This window comes from Limanda limanda, chromosome 2, assembly GCF_963576545.1.
Source record: "Limanda limanda chromosome 2, fLimLim1.1, whole genome shotgun sequence".
NCBI lineage: Eukaryota > Metazoa > Chordata > Actinopteri > Pleuronectiformes > Pleuronectidae > Limanda > Limanda limanda.
The window spans coordinates 22111054-22128967 of NC_083637.1; the positions used below are offsets into that span (position 1 = coordinate 22111054).

The 17914-nt window shown below is 42.6% G+C and overlaps 1 protein-coding gene across 1 annotated transcript; it reads right to left on the reverse strand.

The window, feature by feature from the left end:
- Positions 1–1442: 1442 nt before the first annotated feature.
- On the reverse strand, positions 1443–17331 carry wu:fc22b06 (sarcalumenin). The gene is made up of 10 exons (XM_061085179.1): positions 17253–17331; positions 12690–12863; positions 9570–10046; positions 8859–9413; positions 7073–7165; positions 6380–6475; positions 4259–4375; positions 3389–3622; positions 2473–2822; positions 1443–1940 (listed from the first exon to the last, which is right to left on the reverse strand). Exons 1-10 carry the CDS (start codon positions 17329–17331, stop codon positions 1443–1445), a joined length of 2673 nt encoding a protein of 890 aa, XP_060941162.1.
- Between the last annotated feature and the right edge of the window lie 583 nt (positions 17332–17914).

Below are 17914 nucleotides of genomic sequence, written 5' to 3' on the forward strand. Positions count from 1 at the left end.
AGTTCACAGATCATTTCTCTGTCTGCAGTTGTTTATAAGCTTTTGTGTACAGAATATAAATCTGACCGATTCAATTGCAAAACTGTCTTAAAGCTGCTGTCAGTTTTTCTTACGGCAGCAGTTGACTGTGTAGTGTGTGTCTCTGTGCAGTGAGTCAGTGAGGGAGGATATATTCCTCTTCATCAATCCAGTCTCCAAACAAATAATCAAGGACAAATAATCTGACCATTGCAGCTAATTCTGTCAGTGTCAGAGGTTTTGAGGTCTCCTCAACTCTCAAGAGAAGAGAATTCCCTTTCATTAAAAAACTTAGAGTATTTTGCGAGAATATAAAATATATTGAAACTGATCGGGCTGAGCGTTTCAAAGTTTAAACAGGTTGTCTGTGTTGGAGTGAGTACAATTAATTAGAATAAAAAACTGAATAACTGTGATAATGATTGTATTGTATATAATATAGTGTAGCATTAAATATCATGCTTGTGCAACAATCCCACCAATATTGAATGTAATCCCTTCTGTCGCAATGTAGTACTGAGAATTAACAAATAAAAAATGGGTTTCTATGGTAAACTTTGAATAGTTTCATACAAAAAAACTAAGTTACTAAATAATCATGGTTAAATAAAACACAGAGAACCCTTCTGTCTAGTTTATTGTCCCACTAATGATGAAATACAGTGCCCTGACATGCCAATGCCCCACACTGGTTTAACTGTAAATACACAGCACAGCAGATTTGACAAACCATCTTCAGACTTTACAAAACAAAACAGACGATGGAGTGGCACTATTTCTCTGAAGAAAGACACTTGAATACATAATGTACAAACTTGAAAACAGTGAGGTATAAGAAAACAACAACTTTCAACAGCACAAGAAAACAACAATCTCAGATTTCACAAACATACTGTATCACAAGCAGCTATGTAGAAATAAAGGCTTTTAATTTTGTCTCTATGTTTGAGAAAAAAGGGACGGAGAAAAGAAAGAAACCTCTGCACACCTTCATGCCTTGCAGACTGCAATGGCTTCAGAAAGTTGACTACATGCCTAATTTGCTACAAACTGTAGTTAAAAAAAACTCAACGCAAACACTTTCATAGAGAGTAGCAGAGAGTTGCTATACAGTCATAAAAAAGTATTTGAATATTTATTGGGTATATTTTCTGTCATAGTTTGGTAAATCCGTCCATACGACACGTACAGATAAAAACAAATACTACGAGTATTTTTAAATACTTTCTGACTTCAGATCTGTTTGGTGCTTTATATCTTTTCATATTTTCTACTCCCTTTCTCTCTCATTCTCTGCTCAGTCTCCCCACATCCAGTCCTGAACATCACAGCAGTGGGGATTACTTCAGGAAACCCTCTGGCTGCTGCTTCTCCCTCCGCCATCTGCCTCCTCTGTTCCTCCTCCTGCACCCTTCCCCTCCATCTCACTGCTTCCACCAGCGATTCTTGGGTTTCTCTTTACACTCTTCGCAGGTGCCAGGGAGAGGCGGCGGTGCTGCTGCTGCTGCAGCCTTCACTGGGGCGGGAGTGGCTGCGGTCTTGCCGACGCTGCTGAGCAGAGCAGGCAGATCGTGCGAGATGGCCTTCTCGATCTTCTCCAGCAGACAGCCGCGGGACCAGCTGCAGTGGTAGGAGAGCTGCTTGAAGCCGGAGATGGGGTTCACACCAAAGAAGTCCTGGTAGGCGTTCTTGTCTGGAAGGTCGAACTTGCTGACATTGGTCTTGGCCAGAATGGACTTGAAGATGTAGTACTTGTCGGGGTCATTGACAATGTCTTGGAAAACCTCGTAGGGGTCACTAAACCAGCCCAGCTTGTCGTAGTAGGTCTGGAGGTAGCGGTCCACCAGCAGGGCATGGATGCGCACACGGATGCCATGCTGGCGGATGAAAGCGATCTTGTTCTCCATCTGGTTCTCGATCACCTGGAGGGGGAAAACAGAGAAAGGACAAGAACAGACAGAGGGACAAATAAATGATTAACCAAGGGGGAGAAACAAAAAGACACCAAATTTTAATTATTGAGAGATTCATTTCCACTGAACTGAAAATGACAGTCCCAGAGAGCACTGCCATTTTCAAATCACAGAGAAGATGTGTAATGCACGTTTAAAATAAGTCAGTCTATCACTGAGATCCATTGTACCTATTCTTTAGTGAAACAATCACTAAATCAATTTTGAATTCCATGTTTTCATGCATTTTCATGTATTTTTCAACCTAGGCCCTCATTGAATGAGGTGTGCAATGTTGCCAATCAGACTCTCAGCAAAGACCTGGAAAAAACCCTTTGACTGAACATTTTGTGGACTGTCCCAATTGCCCCATAAGATTACATTGTAGCCACCGCTGCCATGTTGTGGCTACCGCCGGAGCCAATCCACTGGACTGATTCCAAAGTACTGTTCATTTACACATCCGCATTTATAAACATGGTTAAAAAATAGCTTGTCTTACCTGATTGAGGTCCTCCAGCAGGGAGATCTCCTCCCTCATGAAGAGCTCTCTGGTGGTGTCGGCAGAGTATTCCTGGGGCCAGAAGGAGCTGACATAAACCCGAGGGGGCTCGGTGACGTTGATTAAAGGTGCCATGCTCCAGAATAGGGCCCCGTAGACCCGCATCAGGTCCTGGGTGGAGAGGCTGTCGGCCTTGTTGAGGATGAGACGGATCTGGGACTCGCGGCCCTTCATCAGCTTGAAAAGCATCTCCAGCTCTCCGCCCACGTCCAGCTTGGTGGGGTCGAACACCAGGAAGATCAGATCAGCACGATCGATGAACCACTGGCACACCTCGTTGTAAGGGTAACCTGAGGAAGGGGGAGGGATCAAATATAAAACCAAGAAAAATCTAATTTTCTAATTCTGTAAAATTCCAAAAATGCAGCACGATGGATAAGACACTCAATTATTTTGTATCGGTTCAGACCATAGACTGTATATAAAGATGGACGACATGACTGGTCCCTAAAAGTAAAGCCAAAGTGTCTCAAATGTCCCTGGTGGCTGAATGCTGTATCAGTTAGAAACCCTGCCTCCTCCATGTTAGATGTTGGGTCACGGATCTGACAAACAAACTAAAGTCACCGCCAAATAAACTATTCTTAAAGATGGTTCCTGTTGTTCTTATCACACTGATGAATAACTTCAATGTGTAGAGTGGAAATCCCAGTCAGATGACTCCTTTCACCTCAAGCACTGTCACATAAATGTATGTACAAGACTGTTCTGAGGTTTTCCTGGACTGCCAAAAAGCAAAAAGCTATTTTAGAATCTAAAATATTTCATCACAACAATGGAACAAGCCAAAGATGAACGAATGAATATTGGCTTCCTGCTGACTTGATGTGAAAACATTTCCATCAGTAACAATAACCTCTTTCCTGCTGCTTTCGGTTCTCAATGATGCCAGGTGTGTCAACGAAGGTGACCCGCTCCAGCAGCTTGTGGGGCATCTCAACGCCCACCAGCCGCTGCAGGAAGCCTTGCCCGAACCTCTCCAGGGGCGAGAAGGACCGTGACCTGTCCGCTGCCATGACGATGCCCTCTACGGACCGAAACTTCTCACCATGAGTTATGACGGTGTACTCAGAGGTGGTGGGCTCAGCGCCTGGTGGAAGAATAAAGAGGGAACTGTTTCAACATATAAAAAATATACATAAGGTAACTTTAAATTCAACTTTTTGAAGGTTTAACTATTAGTTCACATTATGATTAAGTATCTCCTACCAGATAAATAAGATATAATTGAATAAGTAGATTTTATTTGAAAATGTGTGTCTTCTAAGTGTATGGCAATCGGGAGATATTTGTTATCTTAGAGTTTTTTCATTTTTGCTTCTGTCATCAAATCCCGCACTTGCTTGCGGTAAATTGACTTCTACAGACTTTCTGCTGACTTTATACTTGGGACCACGTGGAGAAAGTCTGCAGAAAGTCTGGAGGCTGTCACTCGGACAGTTGCCTTCACACATACAACTACTCCAGAGAAAATGCTGAGAATCTCCAGAGTTCAGTGCATGTATAAAAGTAGCTGTAGTGTACCACACCAGAAGATGTTTTTGTTTCTTGATTTTCTCTTTTCTTAAATACCACTTTAAAGTAACTGACTCATGATAATAGTGGAAAAGACATCAAAATGTATCTGCCATATATTTGCAGTTGCCACTCTTGGATATGATAGATTTACATTTGTAATTATCGCATGGTAGCTGTGTTGTGCACTGATGATTTTTTTTGTTTCTACCTGTGTAGAGTTCCTGGGAGGTGCCGTGAAGACCCAGAAGGTAGTTGATCATGGAGGATTTGCCGACACTCCAGGGTCCCAAAAACAAAACTATGGGCTTAGAGGGGATTTCACCGTCTGCAGTGATTGTGAGAGAAAGAGAGACAGGACGAGAAGGATTGAGAGAAAAGACATAAAGCAGGACAAAATATCTACTTTACACAGAAATGGTCATTTCTCAGTACACTCTAATGAGTTATAAAAATATATTGTGCTCTTGAATCTCTGCATTTGATTTGTTGATTTGATTACTGTCTTATTAACTTCGTTTATTTTTCTTAAATGATCCAGCCATGTTTATTAAGCTGCAGCCACAACTATATGGGAAAAAAACAACTAGTTGGACTTATGTATTGCACTTACATGTAGCACTTGTAGTTTGGCTTTTTTGAAGCTGATGTACTTACAAGATTCTTGCTGTTCTGGGCTCGTACCCACATGGTTGAATGCACTTATTGTAAGTCCCTTTGGATATAACATCAGCTAATTGATATGTAATAATGTAATGTAACTTGGAATCAGGAGTTCTTCTTATGTCATCTTCAGCTTTAGGCTGGAACTTCAATTTTTGCAAAGGAAATACAACGAATCAAATGTGCTGATTTGAATTAAGACTGGGCGATAAAACAATTTCAATGATTATCGTAATACATTAATATAATACTTATGCACGGTGTAGACACAGTGAGGATGTAAAACATATATTTGATCCTCCTCAAATTTATAAAATAATGATAAAGTGTTTGTCATTCTCTGCTCTTGACGAAGCATTCACTCAGGAGCCAAAATCTGTCTTTTAACTTGAAAGAAATAATAATCTTACATTTATGGTGATAATTTTCCATATAGACTGATAGGAAGTTGTTTTTCCTGATATAATCTATGGCCATATCCGTAGTGCGATTTCTAATAACTGCTGAATACACTCATATTCCCCTGACCCTCCATGAGCTTCTCTCTAGTGCCACCCTCCGGCCAAAAAGTAAATTTAACACACGTGAAACCTCAAAGAATAAAATGCAACTGACCTGCTGTTGCTCAAATTCTAAGCTTTTTATTTTAATGGTAAGGTTAAAAAAAAAAAAAGCTGACATTTAAATGATTGTTCGTGTGATTGTGTGTGTGTCCTTTACGTCTGCACCACAAGGTGTCCCAGAGTCACAGGACACATCCTGCCTCATCCTGCTCCTTAGCATAAATAAAGCTCATCTCTGGACTCAAGTGCTGGAACAAAGTAGTCGGAAGTCTGTTCACAACGTCCCCTTTAATCCTCAGCAGACAGACTGTCTGTGTGTGAGTGTGTGTGTGTCTGGTTTGAATAATGTCAGCTCCTGGCTCTTTACTTTGTGATGACGACATTGGTTCCCCACTGTTCTGTCTGCAATGAAAAGTGTGGTGAGCTGATAGAGGCACACAGGTGAGCAGGTAGGATGTGCTGCTCATTATGGTTTTATAAACAACTGCTACTTTTCTGAAAACTGGAGAAGTCAATTATAACAGCGGATTAATTGCAGAGCAGCGTCTGCGCTGTGTGTATTTGCAGATTTGTGTTTTTATTTGGTTTGCAGGAGTTGCGGTGTCTGACTCACATACACGACACATGATGTATGCAAGTCACATGGAGGCATTGGAAATTAAAATACCTGTTCTGGAATTCAGAGTTAACCCAATAGTATATGAACTGAACCATAATTAAAGTTATAAATAGACATAAACAGGTCATTACCAAGAGCTGGTTTTCTATTGGATAAATATTGTGCCAGATTATGAAACCACGAAAAAGGTGGAAACTGTAAAAAAATTGCATGAAATTTAAACGAAATTATGAATCCTTGCATAATGCTTTGAAGAACAAACCTTTAAACTCCTGCAGAACTAATTTAGTATTTGAGATGTCCCGCAGCTCTGATCTGATCTGAAACTCAGAAACCTTTCGAAACCTTTTTTTTCCGTCTATAGAATATGGCATGATGTTTATCCCATACCTTTCTCTCGTTTCAGATGACCCATAAAACCTTGATACACTTGTTTGTGAGAATTGCCTATTAAAGCAAACTGTGCTGTACTGAGAATGCATGTTACCTGTGACTTCGTGCTCCCTGAGCTCGTTGTACTTGAAGGCCTCCTCCATGGGCTTGATGGCCGTGTGGTAGATGTCCAGCAGCTTCTTCATTGCAGCTGCAGAGGGAGAGGGGAAATGGGATGTAATAATCAGGATATAATGTGAGAAGTCATTTTGGAAAGGAGGATTATTAATGTCCTTGCTACCATGGCTGATTACAACATCTGCTTTGGCAGCGTGTGATGAATTGCCCTCGAAAAGTTGATTGAATTAAGCTGAGGTGAATTAAGAGGCTGGCTCTGCTTGGCTGCAGCACGGGATGAATGCGGTTGAGCAGAGCAGAGAGGCGTCCATGCCCAGCTACACATTTGAACTGATGAATCACCTGCCTGAGACATGTCTGCACGCTGCACTCACATACAAAGGCCTCAGGACTGAGACATCATGAAGCAATTTTCACAACAGTCTCAGCAGAAAAGCCCCGAGGATTACCTCAAACTTCCATTCGTTCACTTTCAACAACATCTGTTTTTTCTTTTCCGCCGCATTTTCATTTCAGTCCATAACCTCGGGCACTTCCGCAGCCAAAAACATTTGAAATGGTTATTATTACTGAAGGGACCGTTTTTGATCAAGGGGGCTTTGTCGGCATGTTCTCATTCGCATAAAGGGAAAGGACTTTCCCATGTCAGTGATATGAATCGGTCTCTCACCTGAGAACTCGGCTGAGGGTTCATTAGTGCCCAGTTTCAGTGTGTCCTCAATGTGGGAGCGGTCCCTCCACGTCCGGCCCTTTGCTTCTTTTCCTGGTCAGAGGATGAGACTGTCAGTCAACTGTAAAGGTCAAAGGTCCTATATCTCATATATGCTCCCATACTGATTTTCTGTGGTTCCTAGATTTAACTGAAAAAACATAGATAGGTACTCAGCAACGTATCGTTCACTGTTCATTCAACACCTACTCCTCCTTCCTGGTGTAGCGTTCAAATTCATTTTAGTTTCTACCACATGTGGAAATGGAAAAACTACAGAATTCTATTCCAGAATAGGATTGTGAGAAAATAAAATTGTCATCTGGAATCACCAACCAGACTTAGATGCTCTGTGAGCATGTGTAGGGCCGTGCTACTTGAAAATAGCTTTCATAAAGAACAAAATCCAGCACTTTGTTAAAATCCCCAGACAAAATAATTTGCCCTTCCTTAGCCCCCAATGTTTTGTTCATCTCTTTGATAAAGTCAGGATCTTCTTCACTAGGTGCTTACTGTATATATATCACAAAGTACCACCTTCACTTGCATCTATGCAAATTATCTTCCTTTCTTTGTACTTAAATAAGCCGAGTGGAACAAAACTAGGGTTGGTATTGATTTGTATTGATTCTGTCCTGACATGCATTTACCTTCTGACTACAGGAAATTAGAAATCCGACAAAGATGGCCTTGAAAACAATTTAGCGTACATATTTGGCATCACGCTGACAATGTTACGTATGGAACGAACCACAGCCTCTTATCCACTAATTCGCCAACGCAACTCATAGCAAGAACTCAGTCATGGTTAGGGAATAAATGTGAGACCGCATGTAAGTGGCTTCCTCAGCTGTGAGTGACCAGAGCACCTGGGCTGAGCACAGGCCCCAACTGTTACATCATGCTGTTGTACGTCTATCTGTCCGCTCATTTCCTCGGCTATTTCGGTCCACTTATTTCTGTAGCAGAGGTTGTTGCTAATTCCTCTTTAGCTATACACAGTGTCACATTCGGGCTGTTTGGCATGCCTGAGAGGGAAAGAGAAGAAGACTGAGACCTTTGCTGTCATTTTCGTGACCCGGTTAAATTATTCCAGTAAAAAAATTCACCTTTCCAAATAGGACTTTGTTTTCATAAGACATGCTTTACATACGGTTTATAAGTTATTATTAATGCCTTTACAAAAAAGTTTAATGATGTTTGCATTGCCAGAATGTGAATAGTGCACAGTGCACCGCTTTACTTGATTTTTGTTTTCATTTAAATGGCCTGCAACTCATTTTCAGTCTCCAGCTACATCTATCTGAATTAAAGGACTAGTTTGACATTTAGGGCAAATATTCTGATCTGCATTCTGAGACTTTGATGAGAACATTGTCACCTTCTTTCATGTCTTTGAAGTTTGAAGCTACAGCCAATAGCCAGCTATCTTAGCTTATCATACAGACTGGAAACAGGGGGAAAGGCTGGCTAGGCCTCTGATGGGTAAATATAATTTATCTTTGTTTAAGTCAATTTACTGAAGAATCAAATGTATTAATACACTATTTTGTAAAATGTATTGATTGGGGTCAACACCAAGACACCAGATCACTTCATTAATTACATAGGTACGACAGGATGGGGCCATCTTTACTTTAACAGGATCCCTCCTATAACCTGAGCTGAGACTGAAGACAACAAGACATTGGCTTGAGGTGTCACTGAAAAGAGTTTTATGCAGTTCTGGTATTATATTATTATGTACCTTTGGTAATGACCTTCTCCTCCTCAACAACAACATCAACAGCAGGTGCCTCTTCTACAGCAGGAGCCTCCTCCACTGTGGATTCCACTGGGACATCCACCACAGCTGCTTCTTCAACAGGCTCTGGTGCAACCTCCTCCATGACAGGCTCTGGCCTTACTTCAGGAATAACCTCTGGTTCTGGTTCAGACACTGAAACCACCTCGGTCTCAGGCTCTGAAGTTACTTCAGGAATCACAACTGGTTCTGGTTCAGGCGCTGAAACCACCTCAATCTCAGGCTCAGGAATTACTTCAGGTTCAGCCTCAGGTTCTGCTGCGATTTCTGGTTCCGTTTCCTCAGGTACAGAATCTGCTGCGACAACCTCCTCTGGTTCTGCTTGGGGTTCAGCTTCGGCCTCTGGGACCTCCTCGGCTGCATCTCCAGCAGCTTCTTCCTCCACAACCTCATCCAGGACACTTTCCACTTCTTCCTTGTCCTCGACTGCATCCCCAGCAATGGTTTCCACCTCCTCGGCTGCATCCAGGACAGTCTCCACTCCTTCCTCTTCCTTGACTGTGTCCCCAGCAACGGCTTCCACAGTTTCCAATCCTATATCCTCCTCCTCAGCTGCTGCCTCTGTGTCCTCCTGTGTCTCTGTTTCTTCAGCAGCAGCTTCCTCCACTTCTTCCTGAGGTTCTGTCACTTCCGCGCCTTCATGAGACAATTCACCCTCTGCTTCATCCTCTCCTTCCATTGTTTTTTCCTCCTCTTCTTCAGATGACGCAGCCTCAGCTTCTTTCTCCTGCTCCACACTTTGATCCTCCGATGACTCAGCCTCCTCAGGCTCTTCCTCAGCTGCCTCCTTAGAGATCACCTCTTCTTCTTCCTCTTCTACCCTTACCTGAAGAGTTGACCTCTCCTGCTCACCTTCTGCATCACTTGCCACCTCCTCGATGGAAGCTGCTTCCTCCTCCTCGTCATGCTCTGGAGTGGAGGTTGGCTCCTCTCCTTTGGTGCCTGAACACGGCGATGATGAGCAGGGCTGACACGAGGCCCTCTCTGGGGCCGGAGTGTCATTGGAGGAGCTCTGGCTGGAGTGCTCCTCCGTTGTGTCACAGCCGAAGGAGAAGAGGTCTCCCTCTGGCTGCGGGAGCTGCAGATGCACAAGAGACTCCGCATCATGGATGGAGGCTCCTGTCAGGAGATCTGTGAGGGTGACCGGAGAAAGAAGATGTGATTTCACGGACATGTGTTACTTTTTCAAACAGTTCAGCTTAAGCTTTGACTCCTAGACAGTAGATCCCCTGTACTCCATTTATATTAACCACTATGCATCAGATACAGGCCATTTAATCAATACTGAGTTGTGGGATTTGATCAATAATAAGACTTTCATCCAACCCTTGTCACGATGTGAAGGAAAAACAGCCATTGATATAGAACATTAACTTACTGTATAGGCCAATTAACTCAACTAAGTATCAAATCGGGGTTATGGGCTTTTAGTTTGATTTAAACGTATGTTTTCATTGGCATAAAGTTTCATCAAAGTGAACAACTAAAGACGGTTTAATAATTTTTTTCAGGCCAATAAAAAACAGAGAACATTTACAAGCTGCTCAATCACACAGTCCAGATCAGATGCAAGAGACATCAACTCTGCTCAGCATCATACTGTACATCACAGTCACTAGGGCTTCAGAGCAATCATATGAAACCAGTGGGCTCCCTCTCTGTTGCACCATATGCATACATGTACATTAGAAACTCTTCACAACCACAGTGCACAAGGAGCTAAAGGCCACGACCTCTATTTAATTATAACTGCCTGTGAGCGGTTAGGACAGAGAAACGCATAGTGGCACACAGTGTGATTTCAGGGAGCAAAAAGTCTCCAGTTCGAGTTACAAGACAGGGTCAGAGAGCAGGATGAAGGCCGATAGCTGGAGGCAGCTGTTACGGGTTTCACACGTTCGTAAAGCTTCTGGACGAGCGCCCATCGAGAGCGAACTAATGCTAAGGAAGAAGCAGGCATGTGTGATGACAGCTTCAGATCGTCTCAGATCGTCATACACTGTGAAACTCTGAGTTCTGTTTTAGGTCTACACCAACTCCTAAAGAGAACTATTCTCCACTAGGTCTGCTGGCAAGTCGCTAACAGTTTCTGTTTGTTTCTGAGCTGCGAGGGAAAGTATATTTGTGGAGCTTATTCACACAGATTCAATCATGATGAGTTGAATAAACCAGGGGATTGTGGCTTCATTTTCTACAATAAAACAAACAGGTTCTAATTAGCATCTAGATCCCCCCAACATGTAGAAATCAATAGACAGCTCTGAATCAAACATATTTTCGAGGAAATTAAATCATCTTACTTAGTCAAACAACGTCAACAATTCGAAATGAACTATGTACATAACACACTTTGCAACTGAACACAGAACAGTCTCCAACAAAGCAGTCATGTGACCTCCACTTCCAACATGCTCAATTTTCAACAGCTAAATTGTCTGACTTGCATATAATTAAACTGAGGCTGTGTCTCAATCCCTAATCTCTATATAGACCATTTTGTAGTGATGTCCATATGTTCGGTAAGCATTTTTAAACCCTATATAGTGCACTCATTGTTTCCAACAATGCATCATGAAAAGTAGTGTACAACCGATGGTCACTAACTGAGCAACATGGAGAGACAGGAACAGCTCATCGTGTCGTACAAAGGTTAATACGAGTAGAGCAGCACAAACAAGCTTATTTCAACAATTGAGTCTGCTTATACAACATGTTCTTTTTTACCATAAAGTAAAAATACTAAATGGAAAATAAACGTTTAGAATTCATCGTGTGAATCTCCACCGACCGATGTTGCTGTACGTCATAAGGTCATAATCCTGCGACAATGTCATTATTACCAGCGCAGAAAAAATGCTGCGAGTAGTGTCCGAGAGCAAATTGTTCTTTTGCTGATGAGCTCATTACATAGTCCTCTACATAGAAGTCACTATATAGTTAGGTAGGGGTTAATGAATGACTCCTGAGAAAAGCTGCTTCAACAATAGGAGTTCAACCAATCAACCAATCAGCCTGTAGTCCTGACTTTACAGGTGCTTGCAACTACTCTGGCTGACTTGACCAACACTCTCAAAATTAGACTTGTACCATCAGCCGCAGATTTGTCCTTCAGGTGCACTGCTTTCTGTGTATCTATGATGAGGTTAATGAAGTTGTTTTAGAAGAAATCCCTGTATCGTGATAACCTGGCTGACATCTTAATTACACCGATGTGATTACTTTAGCAAAGTGAAACCAAACGGCAGTAACCTACTGTCTGTACCTATTGCCCCGGCAACAAGAAGGCCACAAGTGCTGCATCATTGCATTGGTTGTCCCCTCTAGCATCTGGAAGCTTTGATGCCTCCTTACGGGTGATGAACAGAACATCAACCTTATTTTTCTCATAGAACATTCTTTGAGACTATGTGAAACTGTTTGGTTCTATAATGTTTTCTGCACTGTGATCTTGGCTTAGTTTTACCAAGAGTCCCAATCAATATAATCTTACTTCAGGTCTGAGCAAAGGTAAGAATGTGGCAGTCAAACTGTAGAGCCGGAACAAACAGATCAGCAGTGTTCCTCTTGGCCATCACTGATCACTGTGAAAACATTTTCTAAAAGAAGAGTTTATGCCTCAATTTAAAGAAGAATGATGTCCAACACATGACGCCTGAGGCAGAAACTGAAGATCCACAGATCTGCTGATCCTCTTTGCAGTGGGATTTCAACAGCTCAGGAAAACAGTGAGTGGATGCAAAGGAAGCTGCTGCAGACGATTAAGAGACATCGTACATTCGTTCGCTGTAACTGCCAGGGGTCCAGCGATGAGCCAGACCTGTCCGGCACTCTGGTATTCAGCGTGGCCCGGGGGGGGCTCGTAAAACGTGTCTTGGCCAGACTTAACTGTACCATAGGTGTCGCTAAATGAGTGAAACAGAATGACCTGGGCATTAGTGAGGACGGAACCTGAGAAGGGCGGTTGGATGCGGATCTGATTGAGCCATTAGGGCGAGTTGGAATCTGTCCAGAGACATAAAGCTGCGGCGTCGTCTGTGTTGTAACAGGAAGATCAGGCCGGTGGCCAAGATCCTGAAGTGAGTTGGTGAGGGTGAGTAGAGTGACACTACATAACAAGGTCATTCCCTAGTGACTGTTTACTAGTTTGTTTCTCTTTTATCTGATGAGATAAATGAACCATGTATTGCCTGGTTTGTGTAGGAAGCAGCCACACAGTCATAAGACGTTATTAATTAGAGACAGATCTTCCGTCTTTCTCACTGCTGAGAGAGCGCACGATGTTGGATTTAGAACACTTGCTTTTCCCATGATGGCTTTTTCCATCTTACTAGCTAAATTTAGTTTACCAACTTCTCCCCCCCCCCCCCCCCCACACTGCATGCCTTGAGCTATAGTTATGAAGACAAACTAGAGATATCAATTTCTGCCGGGCGGGGAGCTGCGGAGGGCCAAACTGAATTAAAGTAAACAAAATTAGGAAGACGGAATTATTATTAGAAAGATGTGGCAGCAGGGGAGGAAAACATGAGAGACACAACACATGTGAAAAAAAAAAGGCGGTGGAATTTCTGAGAGATTGTGTCCGGTTTGGCAGAATATAAAGAGGGGAGAAGGGAAAACAATCAATTCGAAAAAGATCAAATTTTGAAGACAATCATTTGCAGTCGCTCAGGTAGGTTCTGTTTTTATCAGTGATTCCAGAACATTCAATATATTTTCCCCCCTTTTTGAAGCAGTATCAATGCATTTTTGGTTAGTTGTTGTATCTAATCTAGTGTGCTCATTACAAGTGGATTTGTTTCTGCAGTGTGAATATCTTTTCACTATTAAAGTATAGAGTGATGTGGCGTAATAAGCATATTTGAATATTTGCCCTTCTGATTTAACTTTTGATGTTTTATTTTTCTCTTCATCTGTAAAGATGTATATTTAGATATATATATTTTATTTGCTATTTTAAATTTTTGATATTCTATTTTATTCTATTTTATTGATATTCTATTTTATACTATTTCTATTTTTATTTTACGATTCAATAGTATTGCGATTCTGTGATATATTGCGATACTGCAAGTATTGCGATTCGATTCTGCGATATATTGCGATTCATGTCCCCCATATTATTCAAAGGCCTTACAAAAAATGAGGAAGACTGCACAACTCACTTCAAATGTCACATTTAATTCTGTGAACAACATTGTCTTTAACACATTAACTGAAGTGCAAAAACTAAGAGAGGGTAGTGCAATAACGTTGTCCTTGAACATTCAGGACACAGGACCTTTGTAATTATTTTCTGAATAGGAGATCTCTCACATGAACGCTGAGCTCCCAGCACATAACTTACAATTATTTAAATACAATACAGTAACATCAAGCAGACATAATAGAGTAACATAAACCTGAGAATAATCATATAAATAAGAAGAACCTAGAGCTTCAATCAAATTGAGAAAAATAAACAAATGTGTATTACTAGAGTCCAGTCCAGTTGGATGCAAGGTCATGACCCAAAATGTTAAATTCATTTGGGAATATTGGCATTTTTGTTCAGAGAAAGGAGTTGGTCAACATGCTCAGATGTTAAAGTGCTCCTCTGGGCCGTTACTATGTCTCCTGCAGTGGAGAACATCCTTTCCGCATACACACTAGGTATCTTTTAAACTCTGAAACTGTCCTCGTCATGCTTTGCCAGCCAGGGGCTGTTACATATATAATTGTAAATAAAGTTAAAAAAAAATAAATAAAAAAAAAAATATTGCAATACTTTGTGCTACAGTATCGATATAAACGCGGGCGCAAAATATTGCGATACTGAACAGAATCAATTTTTCCCCCACCACTAGGACAGAGTGGGACAGAGTGAGGACAGAGTGGGACAGAGTGGGACAGACTGGGACAGAGTGGGGACAGAGTGGGAACAGAGTGGGGACAGTGGGACAGACTGGGACAGAGTGGGGACAGACTGGGACAGAGTGGGGACAGAGTGGGGACAGAGTGGGGACAGAGTGGGACAGAGTGGGGACAGAGTGGGACAGACTGGGACAGACTGGGACAGGTGCCTGTGGTGCTGGTTGGTGCCTCTTTGAGACAGAAATAGTCCCACAATGAGTCAGTGGGTGAAAAGAAGGGGAGATAATTCCACTCTATTTCCAGAGAGGGTGACGCTCCTCTCCTCCCTGTGATTGTCATGAGGCCGGCCTGCTGTTACACATTCCTGTAACGGGGGGGCCGAGCGTGACGCAGGATCTTTTCAAAGACCAAGAACAGTAAAATGCATCAGCACCAGGGGGGGGGGGGGGGTGATGACATGCAACCCGCTCAGCGTGTAACTACACACGGAATGAATGAGGAGCTGATTTGCTCCCACACATGCACATTTTTTGTAGTAATCAGGAATGCAAACAGCAGTGGTTTCACATTTCTGGTTAATTTCTGCTTTCTGATTTCTGAGTCCACACAACTGGAGTTCTGCTGACTGCACTGTGAACGTATGCAAGGTTATGTTTTCATCTGAGACTGTTTGTTAGTTAGCAGGATTGCACAACAACCACAGGACTGATTGTTATGAAACTTGGCGGCAGAACGTGGTTTGGGTCAGGGAAGAACTGGGTCAGGGTCCTGATCTGGATCAAGGGGTGGATCCAGGAATCTTTTTTCACTGTCTTGAACGTTAAGGATTTTGGCACGTTCATTGATTTCTTATGGCACAGATATTTTATTAATTGTCATCCAAATCAAAATATAGAGAATTTAAATGTGGTTCGACACAGGGACTGTTGTGCCTTGGTGGTGGTTTGCGCTCTACTGAGTGACATCCAGTTGTACATGCAAATTTTAATAAAATCTCACTCTTTCTGGCACACAAATCTTCCTGGGGCGGCTTCTGTCCCTTGAGGTCTGTCATTATTTAAATGTATTCCCCCTTTTGTCGACTTTAAAGAACACTTGATCCTCTAGTTAAGTAGCTTTTACCAGCCCGACAGTTGGGCTACTGTACCCTGGTCCTACGTGCCCTCTGCTGTGCGGCTCAGGCCTTTTTTAGCCGGGACATCCCCTGTGCTCGTAGCCCACTGACGGCAATGAGAGATTAGCAGGAAGTGATGAAGCTCTATTGAGACATTGAAGGCAGCGAAAGGCTTAAGCTGAATCAAGGCAGCATATTTGTACTCCTGTATCCCTTCATGATTGTGTTATAGTTTGAAGCATGTGAGTGAATCTTTTTGCATGTGTATATATACATGATAAACACATGTGTGCATTCCTGGAGGTCTTAAAGAGACGTGTATCAGTGCACAGTATCTAATGACGACGGGTGCGAGACACCTGACTATGGCAACTTGTGGGGAACAAAATGAGCCAGTGCCAAGGGCAGACAAGGGTGTTCTCTGCTTCAAGCTAACCAAAGATCTCATGACAGTTTCCTGAAACCTCCAATGAGTGTGTCAATGGCTGTAATTTCTGATTTGCTCAGTTCAAAAATGTATTTATTTGTTTAACAGGGAACGAAAAAGGTTCTGTGAAATGCCAAAAATCCTCCTCACTGGCAGAGTGGAGTTGCATGCAGGCGTGAAACTGCTTCGAAAGGACAGTGAAAGAGATGCGGTGGGAGGGGGGGGGGGGCTTTTTGGCTGCAGCACAGAGTGTGAGACCAGAAGTGAGTCCAAGCCCACCCTGCCATGGCTGTCGCTGTGTTCCTCTCCAGGGCACAGAGACTGAGCAGCCGACAGGACAGTTTCCATCAGCTGGTGTCACACCTCAGCTCTGACATTTCCTCGTGGACCAGCACAAAGCTCTGCAATGCACCACACAGGAACATATAGCCGTGGTTCTTAATCTTTTGAATCTTCAAGGGCCTCTTAAGTAACACAAATTAGATCACAGACCCCCTCCTGACAATATCTTTGCTTTTGGATGTTTTTATAACAGGTTTTGTACCAGATCACCCTCATCGGTCCATCTGTGCTACTTATGGTTGAAATATAGTCAAAATGAATGATTCCCCTGGGACCCCTTAAGGACCCTTGGCATAGAACCCCTAACACACTTCATATACAGAACACTACACTGTGTTGTGTGTAAAGCAAAAAGAATTGAGCATGATCAATCCATAGATAATATATTGAACAAATTCATTTAGAGATGTATCTTTTAGCTGCTCCATCATTAATGACTCACAATATCGTTGACTCCAGGTCCCCACAAGGTACACAACGCTCCAATAGGTTCAATGACACACTCCAAATTCATTCATCAGCCATCCAAATGCAGTGGATCAGCATTTCACTCTCACACCTGTTGAAATAACTCGATCAGAGCAACACATGATTATTTCACCCACACTGTCCTCCACCATACCTGCAGCAGACAGGGCCAGCAGAGACAGCAAGCAGCACGCAGACACCAGCGCCTTCATTTTGACTGGCAGGGGCCGTCCCCTCGTCCACCGCCGTTATATATACCTCCGGCTGAAGGTCAGAGGGCATGCCAGTGGAGGGGGGGCGCAGCAACTGCACCCGCATCGGACATTGTGTGTCGCAGCAGCTGCCCGGTCCAATCAGGAATGTTGAGCGCAGAGAGAAACAGGGAGAGACTGGTGGGATCTGTTATAGTGTTCTGGTTTTAACATGCATTGTAAATGAGAAATGATATTTAGTGAGAGTTTGCTTTTGTTTTGATGAGCTTATCTGTACAACATTTACACATTAATTCATTATTAACTTCACCCCCTTTCATAGCATAGTCAAATCTTGGTGTATAAAAACATTTCCCAATCACAGATATTTAATTTACTTGAGATCAACATGAGGCCTCAGTTACCTGCGTCTTCTGCCTCTGCCAAGGAGGTTTCCTCCGTTTGTTGGCTTGTCAGCAGGTTTACGCAAATACTTCAGAACAAATTTCGATAGTTTCAATTTTGGTGCAGAGCCACACAAAGGGCCAGAAACTGACCAGATGAATTCTTTGATATTTGCCGGGGGAAAAAAAACAGCATATTT

Bases quoted from the DNA above. Each gene is read 5' to 3' on its own strand.
- wu:fc22b06 (XM_061085179.1), bottom strand. From the start codon at position 17,331: ATGAAGGCGCTGGTGTCTGCGTGCTGCTTGCTGTCTCTGCTGGCCCTG. The intron at 12,864-17,252 runs GTGAAATAATCA...CGCCCTTCTCAG, and splicing joins TATGGTGGAGGACAGTGTGG to GTTCCGTCCTCACTAATGCC. The intron at 1,941-2,472 runs GTAAGACAAGCT...TTCCCCCTCCAG, and splicing joins TGCTGGAGGACCTCAATCAG to GTGATCGAGAACCAGATGGA.